Raw genomic sequence first — 20,267 nt, forward strand, 5'->3', positions numbered from 1 at the left:
ACATTTGTATTACAAATATTTTATGTAGCATCTGACTAACTTTGTGTCTATACTTACCCTTTTTCCTTACCAGGGTTTTCAGAAATCCTTCACCTATGGCCAGTGTCATAAAGTGACACTTTTACTTTCCACAAACCTTTGGCTTACTTTTATTAGTTGCTACTCAGCTAATAATCAGCTTAACCTGATCCATCTCACAAGTAGGGTTGATTATATTGCATTACTAACAATTTAGCTCACAACCTTCTCAAAATCATTCCTGACAATCGCCTAAGGACATATTCGTTTCTAATGCCACAGCAAGCATTTTTTGAAAACAGAAAGAAGTCCCCTTTCATAGCATAGACAAGCTAATAATTTGAAGCAGAAACTATTCATTTGTACACCCTCTAAATTTTCCTAATTATCTTTGTAATGAAAACTGAGAAAGTATTAGTCATCCTTGGCTGAGCTATACTCAATTCTACTTGCCTTTTCTAAATATAATAAAACAACAAACAACCTTAAAGGACATTATTAATTGATTAGACAAGATTTCTTAAAATGTTTTTTTTATCATCTCATTTAACTTTGGAGCTTCCAGACATTAATAATGAGTCACCAAAATGATATCATTGATTTATAATGCACATTAGCACATCAGGTTTGGCCCAAGAACTCTGTGGGTCCAGAAGGAAAAAGAAAGATGTTTACAAGTGAGCCATGACAGAAATACACTGAAAACACATAACAGTATACAATTAGGCCTAATTCCAGTATAATGCAGATTCAGGTTCATTTTATTCTAAGGAACTGCTTCTATCCTTGAAACTTCATGTAGAAAGAGTCCTTAGAGTTAGAACACTATTGAGGGTGGTATAATTTTGCTTTGCCTTTGGGCATATAAGGTAAACATTTTAGAACAAAATTTACAGCTATAGATAACACAGGATCTGATCAATGTTAACACACTTGGCGTTTAAGGCTAATCCACATTGGAAAAACAATCATTTCCAGGATGGAGATCAAGTATCTTAACACAGTGTTGCCTGTCTGAGTTGCTAGAAAAGGTTTCTTATTTAAAAATCGATCCACAGGATGTATTTTCACATTTGTCAGTTTCTTTCCACCTGTGTGCTAGAGGGAGGCACTTTAAGAGTTGTTAATGGTCCTTTTATCAGTGCAAGACACCGAGTTTCAGCAGTGATTGGTAAATATGGCAGGGAATTAAAATGAAATTGTATTAAAAAGTAAACAAATTGTTAAATTAGAAAATTTTGCCAAATCTCGCAATGACCAGTAATTTCTAATTTGAATAACTTCTTTGCTTAAAAAAAGATTAGTAGTTATCACCCACCTAGTGAATATACTACAGCTCCTGATGTTAAGGTATAATGGTTTTGCTATCTGGGTTCATAAGGGGTCTTAAAATATTGACAAGTACTTTGAGTTATGTTTTAAATAATATTTCAAAATATTGTATTATGCATAGGTCCCAAAGTGTCAGAAAAACTAAAATGTCGAATAGAACATATTGAAAGAGTTTAGTAAAATGTATAAAAATTAAAAGGCTAAAAAACCCACTCCATTTTAACATGTAAAAATAAATCGAATCGGTTCGTGGGAATCGAGTGGCTTTTTTTTTTTTTTTTTTTTTTTTTTTTTAGTTAGTTAGTTGGTATGTACTGCACCCGCCACAACACGTTGAAAAGTAGGTCCTGGTACACACTAAGGAATATCCAACCAGGTAAATACATCAGGGTGATGAGGCCCATGAAATTGAGCGGATAGTGAGAATAGTCCCAGGAACAAGCGCCGCACATGCGGAGTCCCAGACCCCAAGACAACTCCCAAACATAGATGAAGATCACGTAGATGGGTATCCGCTCCCAAGTGCTCCAGCCACGACTCCAGTGGAGATGGAAGTAGAGCTTTTCCACCACGAAACTGCAGCTGCCGTACATAAAAAAGGACCAGAGTGACGTGTGGCCGCTGGTTACCCCATCTCCCTGCCCCAGTAAATTAAAGAAGAAAGTGAAGAAGATCTCATCCAAAAAGCCGTGCATTCCGAAGAAAAGAAAGCGGAGCAGGCCCGGCAGCCCGTGACTGGGGGCTCCTCCGACGCCCCTGCCGCCTCGGGGTAGGTGGCGCGGGCCACCTGCAACCACAGGGGTCCCGGCGCCCCGAGGGACTGGGGGCGCGCCTGGCCAACGCTGCTGCTGCTGCTGCTCTGGCGGCCGCCGGTACCGCAAGCGCAGGAAGCGGTTCAGAAACACATGGCAGTGGTAGAGCGCCAGCACGTACTGCAGCGCTAGGTCCAGTGTCCCCGGCACTACCGCGCCCCCCGGCCCGCGGCGCAGGCCGAGCAGCGGCGCCTGGCCCGCCAGGGTCTGCAGTGCCACGTGCGCTGAGGGGTAGAGGAGAAAATTGAAGACGAAGGCGCTGGGGCAGCGCCGCTGCTGCAGGTAGACCTTCTCCAGGGCGAAGTGGGTGAGCGAGTGCAGCAGGCAGCGATAGGGCGAGGAGAAGCCCAGCATCCGGAGGTCCGGGCTGCTAGCGAAGCGCCGAGCCGAGGACAGGAGCACGTCCAGGGTGATCCCGTGCATCCCGTAGAAGTAGAGGCGCATCCAGGCGGGCAGCGCAGCGCCGTCGGCCGGCGCTTCAGCAGTGGACAGCGGCTCTGGGCCGCTGGCCGCAGTCTCGCCTCCCGGCCCACAGGGCTCCCCAGGACGCCGAGGCGCGCTGCTCCTTCGCGCGCGACCCTCGCCGTCCGCATCGCTGCCCGCCATGGGCTCAGAGGCTGCCCGGGCACCCGAGCCCGCGCCGCCGCCGCCGCTGGGTGCGTGGAGCTGCGGGGCCGAGGGGCCGAGTGCCGCGCCGCGCCGCCTCCCGGTCGCTGCTGGCCCCCGGGGGGCGCGCAGGGAGCTCCGTTCCGGCCGCGGCCGGGTGGCAGCAGGAGCTGGTGTGCTCGGGACACCGCGGGTCGCCCGGCTCGCGGAGTCCCCCTGCCGCGGACCCACCGCGCCCTGCCCTCCAGTCTTGGGTGAGGAGCAGCCGGCCGGCGCCCGCGCTCACTCTGCGTGGCCTAACCGGCGCCGCGGCCCGGCGAGGGGTGGTGGTGCTGGGGCTGCGAAGAAGAGTGCAGAGGCTGCTGCAAACCCCATCTCTGCCGCTCAGCCCCGCCGCCTGGGCGGCGGGCTCTTGAAGCGTAAAGCGAGCAGCGACGCCCCTTTCCCCGGCCCTCCCCATGCCCCTCTCCGTCTTTCTCCACCGCTCCCGCCTTCGCAGGGTCCCCTCCCGACCCACCCTCCGAAGCCCAGTCCCAAGGGGGTCCGCTGGCGAAGGCCGGGCCCTGCTTCTCCGCCCCCTTCTCCCCCCTTCCCCCGCCCCGCTCTGCACCCCGGTTCCGCGCGGTGTGGGAGGTGTTTGTTGGGGCGGAGGAGAAACACCTAACAGGTGTGATTGCGAGCTGAGGGGTAATCCCTGTATAGAAGAACCAGAGCCAGGGCCTGGCTGGCAGAGGCGACTGGCCTAGTGCCACAAACCAGAGGCCGGGCCAGAGACCAAACTGTGGTGCTGTATATTTAATGTTCTAATTCAAAGCCAGCTGTGTCCCAGCCACAAAGAATAAATATGAGACTCCACGCCTGCACGCCCCAGCATCTGAAATGTTGTCACGGGGCCTGGTTCACTTTTTCACTCTCTCCCCCTACCAGTCTGCTTTCCTAGGTTAGTCTACTGAGGCCCAAAGACAGAAATTCAGAGCCCCCCAGAATTATGAAACGATGTGAAGCCAGCTGGGTTGGACACTGCTCTGGCTGCCAGAGCCTCCTATCAAGAACAGTACGGTTGCTCACACTGGCATACCCCCCAGTGCTGCTTTTCCCCTTGCAGAACTAGGTCATCGCAGAGATGGAAGGTGAAATAGAGGGTGACATATTTACTTACTTACTTATTTTGAAGAGAGGGTGGGGAATGTAGAACTCTGGTATGTTGGGGGCTGCACTTTTTAATCCAATTCTGAATTGGATTCTAAATCCAAAACTCAGGTTTAGAAATGAAAGTATTGAAAAGAACCTTAGGGGTAAATTATACTGATTTATACCCGCCCTGCCCCCATCATATCTAGGCAGAAACTAGGTAACAGTTCTGATCTGTAAGGAGATGGGATGGTTTTTTTTTTTTGGATGGAAGGCTTTCTGGGGATTTTTTAATTAATTAAAAAATTAATTTTTAATTTTCTAAAAATATTCTGAGGCCATACCTTCACTTCTTTTTTTTTTTTAATATTTTATTTATTTATTTGACACAGAGAGAGAGAGAGAGATCACAAGTGGGCAGAGAGGCAGGCAGAGAGAGAGGGGGAAACAGGCTCTCTGCTGAGCAGAGATGTGGGGCCTGATCCCAGGACTCTGAGATCATGACCTGAGCCCAAGGCAGAGGCTTTAATCCACTGAGCCACCCTGGCGCCCCATACCTTCATTTCTTAAAATATTCTCTTCCCTGCTCTCTCTCCTTATTTATTTCAAACCCTTATGTTAGTCTACAGTTGCTAAATTGTCTGTGATTTAGGTAAGAGAGAAATAAAAGTATGGTGAGAAGAAAAATTGTTAAAGTAGTATTACTTGTATAAGGTCAAAATAATGATTTTTTTTTTCAGCTTTGTTAGCATGTGGTTTATTTGCAGACTTCCTTTGACAACTGTCAAAAGTCAGTGGGTGGAAACTGCCAGGGACATCATGCCAGGGACAGAAGCCTCAGGTACAGGCTTGTCAAACCAGCCACAAAACAGGAGACAGTTAGTTGCCCAAGTGCCTGAGCAAGTACAATGAAGAGAAATAATAATGCTAAAAAACGAAGTTCAACTGAGTAACTCTGAAGATCTAATCAGCTTTAATCAATGATTCATGAATTGGGCTGCATCCCATTTAATAAAGAGAAGTAAGCTCCAAGGAGCTGTACAAAAAGAAAGACTTATAGGCAGAGACAAGGCAAGACACAAAAGTTGTTAGTAAAAGAAAGAACTGTTTTAGGCAAGGTAACCTTCCTTTGCATGGGGGTCTATACGCAAATACACTAGTGCTGATCAGGAAATTTCAGATGGTAATTAAGTTGCATTTCTGTAAGTCTTCGTTTGCTGGCTTGGAGCAAGTGACTCCCTATTGCACCCCGTATTATTTTTTTAAACACTGTAAACATTTTCATGAGCACCTACTATATACAAGATGCTAAGTACCCTGGGAAAATAAGGGACTTTTAGATGTATGGTATGCCCAAGACTTTCCACTGCACACCAGGAGAACAAAGGACAGTGACTGGAAAGCACAGCATATAAGAGAAAGCTTAAGGGAAGTTCAATAGAGTAAGGAATGAATGTAATGACAGAAGAAACAGTAAAAGGCAGCAGCCACATTAACAGTAGATATAAAAACCTTTCTTATTATGGATCGAATTACATACACATGCACACACACCCCTCTTATATGTCATAATCATCAGACTAAGAAAGGAGCACATTCATCCAAGAATGCTTGCAACTGCTGAATGGTGGCTCCCTAAAAATACCACCAAAATAACTTGTTGCTAAGGCAAAACGGAGTTTCTTGCTTACCATGGTTAAGGAAGCTTTCTTCCTCAACAAAGTTTTAATAGCATTTTGTAATGGGAAGGACAATGTACCATTTATGAGGTTTTTGGATTCTGGTTTAAGATGGATCTTTCAATACAAGGGCTTGATTAGAATTAGGTAATGATTATGATATAATGGTTTAGGATTGGTGGGCACAAGACCACTGCCTTGAAGCGAGAGTTTCAGAGTGTTGAGAATAAATTTTTATCTCACTGGCCCAGAGCTTCCTAGAATAATAAAGTCGTGTTGATGAAGACGGTACATGTTAATGAAGACAGCCAAACAATAACAGCATGACCGTACAGACAATAAGCTCTGGAGTTGAAGATGCATGATCTTGGTTCACACAATCTAAGGGTGAGGACCAGCATGGAATCTGAGGACAGTAATTTGAGTAACGACAGGTAAAGGTAACGAAGAAGTAAGGTTGACATTGAGTGTAGTTAAAATGATGCTCATCCCAGGGGAAGGGAGAGAGAGGTTGACTGATAGCTCAAGAACACAGCTGTGTAAAATATTTGTAAGCATGTATCTATAGTTTCGCTTTATCTATACTATTCTTTCTTAATTTTCTTTTGTTATATGCTAAAGTTCCAAATTAAAGATTTATTTTATATGTTCCTTAAACATCTGTGAGAGCAAATGGACCATTAGGAAGCAAATAATAAATTATTAGTGCTCACTGAAAAAAGCAGAAAGATCAAATAGGAGCATGGAAACTTTTTTGAACATGACATTGTTAGGGGATCATCCTGAAAATCTTTCCTACTGTTCCTACTGCATGTCTTTACAAAGCTCCTTCTTTTTAAGTGTACTCCTTTTACTCTTCTTTCTGATAATCTGATTAATGGGGAGTCACATTGATATCAGGACAGTTTCCTTTTGTAACTCCTCCTGGTAGCTTTTTATGTACTTTTATATCGTCATTTTAAATTTCAGGCTTTCTTTCTGTCCCAGAAATGTCTTGGAGCTCTGAGTTTTCACCAGAAAACTGTCTCAGTTAAGGATTATCCCTGAGATTTTACTGAGTGGGGCTCTGAAGGAACAGATGAATAAATTCTTTTAAATTATAAAGCTTAAGGGACGCCTGGGTGGCGCAGTTGGTTGGACGACTGCCTCCGGCTCAGGGCGTGATCCTGGAGTCCCGGGATCAAGTCCCACATCAGGCTCCCAGCTCCATGGGGAGTCTGCTTCGCTCTCTGACCTTCTCCTTGCTCATTCTCTCTCTCACTGTCTCTCTCTCTCAAATTAAAAAAAAAAAAAAAAAATCTTAAATTATAAAGCTTAAGGAAAAACTAAAACAGTAACAAGCTGTTTTGGAAAATCTTGCTTAAAAAATAAAATTTGACGTTGAGCAATATTCAAATCAGTAATACTCCCTTTGTGTAACCTTTGCTTGCCTGCCAGTGCCTCCTCACTTTGGAATGCCCAGGATTGCCCTCTCCCCAGTTAATACCACTATGTTTTCAAAGGAAGTAGCTTATTTTGAATAATAATACTTGAGTACATTGGTAAACCCTTTTATTGGTAAGAGAAGTCATGACTGGTAATGGATACTACTTAATGTGCATCTCCCTGTCAGCTGTGCACTTCACAGAGCTTATCAGTAATTCATATAACTAACTGTTCTCTTAATTTTTAACAGATACTGAAACTGAAGCTCAGAAAAGTTACTTGCTCAAGGTGTTAGCTAATAAGTCAAAAGCCAGCTATGAAGTCATTTCCACTTGAGACCAAAGCTCATTTGCAAGACACTGTTATTTCTTACATTCTCATATTAAAGCCATCTTGAATGAGTTGAAGTTGCAGATTTAATAAAAAAAGATCCATTCTGTTTATAGTGGGCATTAAGAATCCCTAGTCCCTCCCCCAGCTCCTCCACCCCTTTGGCTATCACACATTTTATTTTAATCATCAATCTACACAATCATCTCATATTTTTGTTGTACTTGTTCTGTAGCTTTACTTGTTTATCCCCCCACCCCAAACCTTTCCTTCTGGGTTTCTTTAAAAATTAGTAAATGGCTATTTATTTGTACAAATGGAGCTATACAGAAGGGGTTGCTGTCTGTCGTGAAATAGAAGACAGAGGTCATATTACAGGGAAGTTAAGTTTGGAATGCAAATGTATTCCTGTGGCCTGTTAGGATGTGTCTCTAGATATTGAAGTTCAGCAAAGTCACGTCCTGTGGTTCCAGTTAACGCCCTTATTTGTGATTACCATAACCTAAAAACCTAGGTATGGCTCAGTACAGAAATTAAACCGAAAGACTTGCATGCGTTCATCTAGTTAACAAAGTCTATTTGTACGTGGTGTCCAAACACCTAAGTGCATATTGTACTTCAGTATAGAAAAAACAAAACAAAACAACAACAACAAAAAAACAAGTTGCCAAACACAATTGTTTGCTAATCTGGGATTTGGGGGAAAAATCTATCCAGTTTTTCAAAGGCTTATTTTGCAGTGAGGTGTGATGAGCGGCAGATGAAAGTTAACTGAGCACATACGTCAGTCAAAGAAAACAGGTTATGGAATAGAAATTAAGTTTTACTCGTGCTCAGACTCTGTCACACTTATTTATTGAGCACCTACTGCATTCTAGGTGTTTAGCTATGAACGGACACTGTAAAGCTGAGTACTACATAGAACTTCCCCTCACTGAGATCCCAGTTTAGGCTATGGTGTTTGTTCATAATCATTACGAGCAAGATGGTAAGTTCTAGATCTGATTAGCTGCCAGTATGGTAGACTGCCAGGTCCATTCTCACAAACAACAACCCAACTACTCACTTCCTTGCTACATAAAGGACAGAGCACTTGCTCGCTTGTTTCCATCTCCATAGTCAAGAAGCAGGCAAGTAGGTGGAAGGTTGGTAGGGCAAGTGAGACTTGTTGGCAGCTTCAGATCAACTACACTAATACCACATGAAAGGTCTTTCCTCTTCTGTCAGAGTGTTATGAAATCACTTAACCAACCAGTAGTAAAGGTAACGTATCTTATAGTTTAACAGTGATGGTACTTCTTAATTTTTTTTTTCAGTCATTATCGGATTTTGCCCTCCGTCTTGAGACAACAGAGCTAGAGGTATTTTTTAATTCATTTTCATCACGTAAAACCAGAAAATGCAACTTGCCAAAACTCACACACTGTTAGTGGCAAGGTTGTTTGTTTCTTTTTCTTTTCTTTCTTTCATTCTAAGGCAGGTATTTACTTATTTATTTATTTGACACACACACACACACACACACACACACAGAGCGAGTGAGCACAAGCAACGGGGAGCAGGAGCAGAAAGATGGGGAAGCAGGTTCCCTGAGGAGCAGAGAGCCCCATCCTGGGCTCGCTCCCACAACCCAGGGATCAGGGCCTGAGCTGAAGGCAGCTGCTTAACTGAATGAGGCACCCAGGCACCTCAGGGTTGTTTCTTACCTAAACTCCAAAACCTCCTTCCTCCAGACTACACTCCCCATCTTCCAAAATGTCTCCCGCCCACTGGAGGATTCTCAGTGCCTGCACTGGCTGTGTGAAACAAGGTCACTGATCAGCACTCAGAACAGAGGAGTGATTTTCACTTGAATTCCAGAAGACAGGTGAAGGATTCCTGAGTCAGTCCCGCTGGCCAACAGCCTGGCCTTCTTTGGCCAGGTTGGCTCCCCTCCTGTGGGGAGGATGCGATTCCTAGAATTCTGGGTACTCTTCGCCTTCCTTAGCTAAGCTGCTGGTTCTGTTTCCTGCCAGGTGATGGCTACTGAGTGGTTTTCTTCCTCTCACTGTAGTTATTTGGCCTGACCTGTGTGACCGTGTTCTTCTGTGAGTCATGCTGGTGACATATTGCTTTCCTCTGTGGTGATGACTGCTACAACTCTTGCTTTAGGGAATATGTATTTCTTATATTTATATCCTATATAAATTTTATTTATTAGAACTAAATGTATATTTACATATATTTTTCTTCATTCAACAAACAGTTATGGAACATGTATGTGTGATATTTTGTGTTATACCTTAAACATAAAAAAATGAATATAGAAAAGTCTACTCTTGAAGTTTCAAGTATAGCTTACTTGAAGATATTCTTGTTTATTGAATAAATTGGAACTATATAAAAGTAGAAAGTAAAAGAAGTGCATATTCCCCATGATACCATTACCCATGATAACCATTGTTAATATTTTGGTATACATACCAAATTTTAACAATATTATAGTATCACCAAAGAAGATTATATTATGCATTTCTTTATAATTAGTAATTTGCTGTTGTCACTTGTTGGTAATTAGGGATCATCTTTCCATTGGGTAATCTGCTACATCGTTGGTTATGATGATAAAAGATTCCTTTGTAGAGACAGCCCATAATTTGTTTAGCTAATCTCCAATTTTTGGCTAGTTAGGTTTTTTCAAAAAGTTTTGCTGTTATAAATGTCTATGTGACAGCACTCCCTTAATTATTTTTTTCATGTAGCCATGTTTATTTATGTAGACTACATACTTTACAGTTCAAATGGAGAATCAAAGTTATACACATCTTAAGGCTTTGGCTTTTACTAAAAAGCTCACCAGTAGTCTTGCTGGCACCTTTGAAAACTTTTGTAGAATGGGACTAGGAAGTCATGGCTGGTGGGAGGCTGGCCTTATGGTAGAGTCTTGGTGTTGAGAATATACGTTCAGGATGTGCCATGTGATGTGTGGTACTGACTGGACAGTAATAGAGATAAGCTTTGAAAAAATCTATATGTATGTATTATTCTGAACAATATACTGTTACTTCTATCTCTCCACATATAAAATTCCATTGCTCATCTCTCCCTCTAACAGGTACTTCCTGCCCTCTCTTCTATTATCTCTCCTTTATGTCCAGGTTGTATACACACCTTTTTGTGCCAGTTATGCCACAACCAAAACATGGTATTTATGCTCAGGCATCTCACCATCTAGTGAGGGAGATGGATAAATAGAGACTACAAAGCTAAATAATACAGAGTATGACAGAAGAAAAGCCTGAGTGTGTTTGCACACTCAGGAAAGGGGACCAGACTCTAATTAGGAATAGGATCTTCCGGGCCACCTAGGTGGCTCAGTCATTAAATGTCTGCCTTTGGCTCAGGTCATGATCCTGGGGCCCTGGGTTCAAGCCCCTCATCAGGCCCCCTGCTCAGCGGGAAACCTGCTTCTCCCTCTCCCACTCCCCCTGCTTGTATTCCCTCTTTCGCTGTCTCTGGGTCAAATAAATAAATAAATAAATAAAATCTTAAAAAAAAAAAAAGAAATAGGATCTTTCTACCCTTCCAATATACTAACTTTGACTCCTGAATATCTCTCTGCCCCCATATTTAGCAATTATTTATTTGCTACTTTGCTAAATAATAATTTAGCAATTATTGTATACTAATTTTACTCTCCAAAATCTCCTTTAAAACATTTTTATAGTTTATTGTCTGCTTTCCATTTCCAATGTTTCACCCTTGTTCAGACCACTGTCACCTCAGACAGAACTATTCCAATAACAGGCTGATGTACCCAGCCCAAGTTTCTTTATCTTCCTCCAGTCTATCTTGGATACTGCTATCAGCGTAACCTCCCTTAACCACGACTTTGAAGATTTCATCACCCTAATCAAATACTTTCAAAAGGTTTCCCTGACTTATAGCCCAGAATGCAAGCTGTTTTTCTTGCTCATCAAGACCAAGTAATGATCAGCTTTTGCAGCCTTATCTCTTGTACTCATCTTTAATAATCTTCATCGGACCCCCTCCTACCTCAGTAAATCCTATCCATTTGCCAAGGTCTGTTCATATCGATACCTCCATAAAACTGGGCCAGACTTCACCTGCCTGAGGTATCACGATATATCATGAATTGATATATCATGAATTTTATTATGTCCTGCCTTTTATTATTTTTTTTAATTTTTTATTTTTTTTGAGAGAGAGAGGGAGAGGGAACATGTGTGGGAAGGGGCAGAGGAAAAGAGAGAATCCCAAATCCCAAACAGGCTCTGTGCCCAGTGTGAAGCCCAACAAAGGCCTCGATTCCACGACCCTGAGATCATGACCTGACCTGAAATCAAGAGTTAGATGCTTAACCGACCCAGGTGTCCCCATCATGTACTGCTTTTATTGTTACTCTGAATTTTTTAGAATGTCTCATATCTGTTTTTTGTTATATTGAAAATTTATTTGAGTCACAAACACTGTCAGCATCTTATAGCTCCTAGGACAGAAATGTACACAGAGAAGAGGTCATTCAACTTCTGTGGATTCTGATGTGGATTTAAGTGAGCTACTGTCTGGACATTCTCAATCTTCTCTGATTAGATTATATGTAGATAAAATCTAGTAATATTGATATGGACTAGGTCATGTACATTTCTCCTATCCTTCCACATTTTAATAGCCAGAGCGTAGAATATCTAACTGAGTTCCAAACAAGGTCTTCTTCCTTCTCTTCATCCTCTCCTTCTGCTAAGGATTTCTAGGGAGGAGAACCTCCTTCCTTCTCACTACCAGGCTGCACAAATCCTTCTATCATGGAATTCTCTTACTTAGGAATCTTTTTGTAGAAAATCATGGTGGGGGAGGGCAGATAGGAAGAAGGAAGGAGAAACATGTAGAAATGTAGAGTAAGCGTGATCGTGTCTGGCCATCCAACCATTCCTTAAGCTCATGCACACAGCAGACATCATTACGGCAGCAGTTTGAGTCCAGAGTTTGCCTTTGAATCACATTCAAAAGAATGATAAAAGAAGACATCATCAATTAAGAAAAATGAATTGTATGTGGCATTTCCATTCTAGAGAGTATATGGGGCATTTATCTCTTTTTGGGTAAATTAGATATATGGTCATTTGCATTTATACACATATGCTCTCATGATTGGGGTAACTGTTTTTTCTATAAAAGTTCTCTCTCTGGTAAGCAAATCCTCATAGCAGAATTTTTGAGATCACAAGCTTTGCTAGTACATTAAGTATACTATTTTCTGAGTTCCACACAACTATTTTTTAATATTACATGACATGAGGGGAGTTCTTTTTTGTGTGTAAGGCTAAAAAAATCATTGTTTGGAGCCAGAATCAACAATTCAGAAATAAATGCGTTAGAATTTGCATAACATTCTTAAATTGAGTTTCAACAAAACTATTAGACTATCAGGTATTTATTTTATAGCAGGGATCTAGGCTCATTCAGTACAGTTATCTATAGACAGTTTTTTTTTTTTTTTTTTGGTATTTGCAGAATATTTTATAGTCTACAAAGTGCTTTCAGACTTCTTTTCTCATTGGTTTCTTGAAACAGTGTGTGATAGGCAAGAAGTACCATTTATTGCTAGGGAAATTCCAAAATAGGTTAAGTTGTATATCAAGGGTTAAAAAACTCTTGGAGAGGCTGAGGCTAGACCCAAGCCTAGACGTGTTTTTAATTTAGCTTTTATTTAATTTAAAAAACAAGTAGCATTTTATATGTACTATACTTTGATTTAAAAAATCCAATACTTTCGTATCTTCAGTACTTATAAGGTACAAAAGGTTATGCAGAGAAAATTTCCCTCTGAAATATGCCCCCATTTCCTTTTGGGGCAATATTATTAGGTTGGTATTAGTTAGTTGGCTATCTAAGCAGAGATATTCTATGTATATACTAGTGAACAGAAGCTTTCTCTACCATTTTTTATGCTAACACTAATAAACTGTATACTTTATTCTGTACCTTATTTTCTTCACCTATTAACTCTGCATAGAAGTCATTCCAGATCTATACATAAAGAACTCATCTTCAGTTTTTATTTGAAACAATGAAGTATTATTGCATTGATCAAGTGAATCACTGTGGGTCTAACCAGGCCCTTACTGATGAGCATTCAAATGTTTTAAAATCTTTTGTCATGGCAAAAATGTTTCAATATATACAAACATACAGATGACCAATAGGCATCTGAAAAGATGCTCAATATCACTGATCATCAAGGAGACGTAAGTCAAAACCATAATGAGATATCACCTTATACCTCTCAGAATGGCTAAGATAAAAATAGACAATGGTTAAAATAAAAAAGACAAGAAATAACAACTGTCACTAAGGATGTGGATAAAAAAGAACACGTGTATACTGTTGGTGGGAATATAAACTGGTACAGCCACAGTGGCAAACAGTATGGAGGTTCCTCAAAAAACTAAAATAGAAATACTATACAATCCAATAATTCCACTATTGGGTATTGGGTATTTACCCTAGAAATGAAAAGGAAAACACTAATCTGAAAAGACATATGCAACCCTATGTCTACAGCATCATTTACAATAGTCAAGATATGGAAGCAACCTGATTGTCCAGGGATAGACAAATCAATAAGAAAAATGTGAGAGATACACATACATACACACACAGAGGAATATTATTCAGCCATAAAGAGGATGAGATCGTACCCCTCTGCAGATAAAATGAATGGGCATAGAGGGTATTACACTGAGTAAAGTAAGTCAGACTGAGAAAGACAAATATGTTTTCACTCTTATGTGGAATCTGAAAGAAAGCAACAGCAAAGGAATAAACAAATAAAAAGGAGAAATCAGGCCTATATAGAGAATAAACTGATGGTTGCCAGAGAGGAGGGGGTGGGAGGCTGGGCAAAGTGGGGCAAGGGGAATGGGAGATACAGGCTTCCAGTTAGGGAATGAGTAAGTCATGGGAATAAAAGGCACAGCATAAGGAATATAGTCAATGATATTGTAATAGCACTGTATGGTGACAGATGGTAAATGCATCTGTGGCAAGCATAGCATAATGTATAAACTTTTTTTAATCACTATGTTGTGCACCTGAAACCAATGTGACACTCTGTGTCAGCTATACTCAAATTTTAAAAAATGCGACAATAAAAAAGCCTTAAACACAAGTCATTTCACAATGTAGGAGTATAAATGACTTAAAGATATAGCAGTAAGGCTATTAGGTGAAAGGATGTGTACCTTTGTAATTAATAGATATTGCCAAATTGTTCTCCTAAGAAATTGGATCAATTTGCATTCCCACGAGGATTATGAAAGGGCCTATTCCCACATAATCTTGCCAATAATATTTTGTTACATATTTTCATGCTTCAGTATTTCATTGGTAGTTTTAATTTTTAATTGTCATATTTTGTGTACAGTGGGGCATTATATCAAACATAGATGAACTATTTGTCTTTCTCCTTCTATAAACTATCTTTTCATATCCCTTTCCATTGAGGTGATAGGTCTTTTTTTATTTATCAACAACAGTTTTCATGTATTAGGGAAATTCATTTTTTGTGTGATGTATAAGACCTTTGGATCTAAATTTCATGTTCCTACCATTATATTAAATAAACAAAAAATAATTTTTAAGTTTTTTTTTTTTTTTAAAGATTTTATTTATTTATTTGACAGAGAGAGATCACAAGCAGGCAGAGAGGCAGGCAGAGAGAGAGAGGAGGAAGCAGGCTCCCCGCTGAGCAGAGAGCCCGATGCGGGACTCGATCCCAGGACCCTGAGATCATGACCTGAGCCGAAGGCAGCGGCTTAACCCACTGAGCCACCCAGGCGCCCAAAAAATAATTTTTAATGATAGTGACTTCAGAACTTGCAAATCTTTCAGATTATTTATCTATGGGCATATAATGATACTTCCTTTGTTTCTTTCCTATCTCATCTCTGTAATTACCTTACAGTGTCAATGAATTTCAACTTCCCTCTGATTTTCCGTATTTCTCCCCCCTCCCTTTTTTTTTTAAGATTTTACTTATTTATTTGACAGTGAGAGAGAGACAGTGAGAGAGGGAACACAAGCAGGGGGAGTGAGAGACAGAGAAGCAGACTCCCCTGCTGGGCAGGGAGCCCGTCAGGGAACTGGATCCTAGGATCCTTGGATCATGACCTGAGCCAAAGGCAGACACTTAATGACTGAGCCACCCAGGTGCTCTAATTTTCCATATTTCTGAAGCATCTTTAGGGTACTTTCTGAAATCCTAATCTTCCCTCTGAGTACTCCTTCTTAGCAAAAGCCACTTCCCTTTTCTGAATTTTTTTTTACCCAAATACCTGAAAACAACTTCTAATTTTTAGAATTTCACAGTGGCATAGATCTTTCTGCAGAATCTAAGCTATCTGGGCACTTGGATTTTTCTGGGGGTGTGTGATAGCAAGTTGTATTTCCTGAGCTATTCCTCTTCACACCTGACCCATGGCAGTCATCCTGCTCTTTATAAATCTACCTCTCTAGCATGGTGTACCTCTCCCTGTCCACTGATCCACTGGATCTGTTCCGGAAAGAAACTATTGTACCACTTTTTCCCATGCCCTCCTGTCCACAGATGAATTTTAGTGGACTGTGGTTAGCCAAATACAAATCCTGAAAACATAAAGAACAGACTGTAATTGACAAACCCTTTGTTTTCAAGTTATTTATGTGGCTTTTCAGCAATAACACAAAGCTCTCTTTGTCTCTGAAAAACAGAAAGTACTTCTTAACTCACCAAGTATTTAAATCCGCTCAACATGATGGGTGGGCTCATGCGTGAATGCGGCCCGGCACAAAGGAAGTGTCGGAAAGACTCCTTCTCAAGCCCTATATGCTGCTCGGTTTGCTACCCTGAGCGGGGACTTAGGTAAAAGATTGAGAGGAATTTTTTTTTTTTTTTTAAAGAATGCTTAAAGATTTACAGTGGGAGTAATTCAAGTAGTTAGGAAATTAAGTCTATAAAGAAAGGCATAAGGACCCACGGCTTTTTAGCCTACAAAAGAGAAGTCTCTAGAGTACTTTAATAATGTGTTTCTGGGTCACAAAATAAACACGGAAAAAGTGATGCTTATGTGGCCTTTATCTGGGGGTGAAGGAAAATGAGCACATGAATGAGGAGGAAGAATATAGGTTAGAAACGAGATAATGCTTTGGCTGAATATGCTCATTTAAAAAATAAAAATGTGCTCTTTTCTCTACAGATATTATAGTTTAATAAGAAGTTAAAAAAAAGAAACAGCTGATTTTTATCTGTGTGGGGTACCTTTGGAATGGTCAGAGAGCTAGATTGTTTCCTAACGCTTATTGATAATGATTATGGCCTCTGCCGTCAGATTATCTGGACTGAATCCTAGCTCTGCTTCTTCCTGTTTGGATGACCTTGGGCAAACCTCTCTCCTCATTTCTCCTAACCTCATTCCTCACTTCTAAATTAGTTATAATGATGGTGTTGATATGAGGATTATATGAGATAATGTACATGCCCTAGTTATGATTTGGTTTTGTTTTAAAAGGCAAAACATCCAAATAGTAGCAGTCCAAACAAGACACAAATTGTTTTTGTCTCATGAATAATTCTCACTAGGTGCCTGGGGCTGGTTCTCACTAGGCTCCTGGTATGCAGGTACTAGCTCATGTGGTTGCTGTACTATGGGTGACTTCCTTTGCTAAGTATCTATCTCTCCTAGCCATGTAGTTGTCTGCATTCTCGCATCAAGAAGGATAAGGAAAGGGCTTTTTTGAGAACACTTCTATTCCCAGGGCATTGGTCAGAATTTAGTCGCATAATGACAGCTGGCCAAGGAAGGTTGGGATGCATAGTCTCTTTCCAAGTAGCAATGTACCTAGCCACAAACCATGGGTTCTCTTAGTATAGATAAAGGGGAGTATAGTTATTGAGGGAGGACATATATTTAGAAAGAGCAACTTCTGCTACAGAGTACAAAATGCTTGGCATAGAACCTAGCAACAAAAACTCTTACGATCGTCACCACTGCAAACTCAGATTCATATATCCAGTAACCCATCAGCTATTTACAGCTGGGGGTTGAGTGCCCCCTCAACATTTCTGAAAATGAAGTCATTTGATCACTCGTTACTCCCTCTCTTCCACTGTTTCCCTTCAGGGAATATGATCTCTGTCCTTCCTAGTCTTGGCTAATGGCATCACCATCTACCCACCTTGAAGTCTTCCTCTGCTCCCCCTTTTGCTACACTCACTACATCTAAGCAGTTTTGAAGAACTATCCGTTCTCCTTGGGAGATGTCCCTCGGATACAGCCTCTTTTTTTTCTACCCTCATTATTCACTACTTTAACTTCACAGCTCTTCAGGGCCCTTCCTAGTCTGACTCCAACTTGGTATCCAACCCAACACACCTTGTATGCTTTATACTCTGTGTTAAAAAAACAAGCAAACAGAGGCACCTGGGGGGCTCAGTCAGTTACGCTTCTGACTTTGGCTGGGGTCATGATCCCAGGGTCCTAGGATCAAGAACTGCATCTCCCGCTCCTGCTCCCCCTCTTGTACACACACACACAAACACACATGCACACACTCTGTCAAATAAATTAATTAAATCTTGAGAAAAAATTTTCAAAAATTTTAGGCAAATTTTGAACAAATGTTTAATACAGGATTTAATTTTTAACAAAGATTGTGATAAAAATCTACATAGGCATCTAGCTTTAAATACTGCAATCAATGCAAAATCAGAAACACTTTTCTGAATAGGGCATCTCTATATGTGTCTCAACAAGTGAAACAGTTGCCCTGGGGTGGGGGGAACCTATGTATGTTCTTTCATTTATATTCATTCCATTTACCATCTTCTCTCTGAAGCCTATAGACTCTCAGGAAACTGAGACCATTTCAGAGATATCTGCTTCTGCTCCAACTTCTCCCCCATACTTTGCTAAAGATTTGCACATGATCCATAAATGAATTAGTCTCTTGTAATAAAAATAAACTTGCTTTAGAGGCAGTTGAGCCCTAGCTATTTGGTCATTATAAGTTTCTAATCACTCTCCTTTCTGGTCTGTTAAAATGTTCGGACTCTTTTCCTTTGCTGTGATCCAAACTTACGCAAGACTTTGAATCCAGAATTCGGAATCTGAATTATCACGTCAGTCTTATTTTCTTAACCCAACAGTCTATTTGAAAAGGCATTTCCTTCAATGTAAGGGACCTAATGCAGACTCCAACTATATGTACCTAACTAGGGGAAGATAAGAGTTAGGAAACTTTGTTGTTAGTTTAGACTCTGGAGTTGCAATGGTGTAATTCTAGCTCCATCACCTCCTGGCCATGTGACCTTTGGTAAGTTCCTTAGCACCCCAGTGCCTTTCCTAAAGGGGAGTTAGCTTAGTGCTCTACTGCTCTTGTAGTTTTTATTTTTGTTTTAAAGATTTAGACTCTGGAGTTGCAATGGTGTAATTCTAGCTCCATCACCTCCTGGCCATGTGACCTTTGGTAAGTTCCTTAGCACCCCAGTGCCTTTCCTAAAGGGGAGTTAGCTTAGTGCTCTACTGCTCTTGTAGTTTTTATTTTTGTTTTAAAGATTAAGTGAGTTAATATGTGCCAAGCTCTTAGACCAATGCCTGGTTCATAGCAGATACCAAGAAATGATAGGATTTCAAGTGTTTAATGCTTGAGTTCTATTTTAGATTGCCAGATAAAATACAGAATATTTGTAAAACACTATCAAATGGTAATATTTCTGTTCCTTATATTGCAGATCAGGAAACGGGCTCAGAATGGCTTGAAATTTCCCAACTAAACGGTGAGCTGGAATTTGAACCTAGATCTTTCTGTTTCTCGAAGCTGAGCTCTTTCTACATTATCAGACACCTGGAAACTAAGGGTTAAATTTAGTTTGAAATTCCAATGGATATGCTTTCAGGGGACTAAAAGAAAAAATATCAGCTGGTGCTGAAGTTGGTATGTGTCAAATTCACAAATGCTTTAACTTATTCGGGTTTCCTCCTTTCCTTCCTCCAGAATAGGTACAACTAAAAGCTTACAATTCTAATTGAACTAACACTAAATTATTTCCTGAATTACAGCCAATCTTCTCCCTGATAATAACAAAAGTCCTTCCTTCTTGGATTTCTCATTCTTTGTTTTTGTACAATACAATGTGGTTGTTGTCATTATTATTACTGGGAATCCAGGTCTACCAATAATCAAAAAATATTTATTGTGTACATATTATGTGCCAAAATGTGCTAAATGGCCCATATATAACTTCATTTAACCCACTCAACAATCAAGTAACTGTTGCCGAGGGGGCATTTGGCAATGTCTGGAAAGAACTGTGATTGTTCCAAGGGGAGGGGTTATACCGGCATCTACCGAATAGAGAGACCAAGGGTGCGAAAAACATAAAGCAAAGGACAGCTCCTTACAACAAAGAGCTATCTGGTACAAGATGCCAGGAGTGCAGAGGGGAGACAGGCAGTATAAAGTATTTCGGCCTCTGTGTTATAGATGGAGAAAGCTCAGAGAGGTTAAAGAACATGCCCAAGGTTACGTAGCCTATAAATGAAAGAGCCAGGCTGGCAGCTAGATATATTTAGCTCTAAGTCCATGTTTTCCCCCATAAAGAAGGAAAGAGAATTTCAGTGTAGAGAAGGTGAAGGTTAGTACATATATACTGACAACCATAAAATTACTTTAAGGGATAATTAAATGAAAATACATGATTACTAAGTGGAGTGTTTAGCAAAAGCTTCTGACCTTGCTATGACACCTGAAGTTACTATCTACAGCACTTGATATAGGGATAGAGAAGTAAAACTGTAATCATGTCAGGAAAAGACAATCATTTTTTTTCTTTTACTTAATCACTTTCTTTTTCATTTCTGAAAATGTTGCTGCTAGCTATTGAAGCTTGACAAAA

General features: G+C 40.7%; 1 protein-coding gene across 1 annotated transcript; it reads right to left on the bottom strand.

Annotated features, from left to right (window-relative positions):
* Nucleotides 1-1,644: 1,644 nt before the first annotated feature.
* Nucleotides 1,645-2,768, bottom strand: TMEM229A (transmembrane protein 229A). Its single transcript, XM_044244589.1, has one exon. The coding sequence runs from the start codon at nucleotides 2,766-2,768 to the stop codon at nucleotides 1,647-1,649; it is 1,122 nt and encodes a 373-aa protein (XP_044100524.1). The 3' UTR covers nucleotides 1,645-1,646.
* Between the last annotated feature and the right edge of the window lie 17,499 nt (nucleotides 2,769-20,267).

The sequence above is a fragment of the Neovison vison genome, chromosome 4 (assembly GCF_020171115.1).
Source record: "Neovison vison isolate M4711 chromosome 4, ASM_NN_V1, whole genome shotgun sequence".
NCBI classification, from domain to species: Eukaryota; Metazoa; Chordata; class Mammalia; order Carnivora; family Mustelidae; genus Neogale; species Neogale vison.

Coding starts and splice junctions, on each gene's coding strand:
- TMEM229A (XM_044244589.1), bottom strand. CDS start 2,768: ATGGCGGGCAGCGATGCGGACGGCGAGGGTCGCGCGCGAAGGAGCAGC.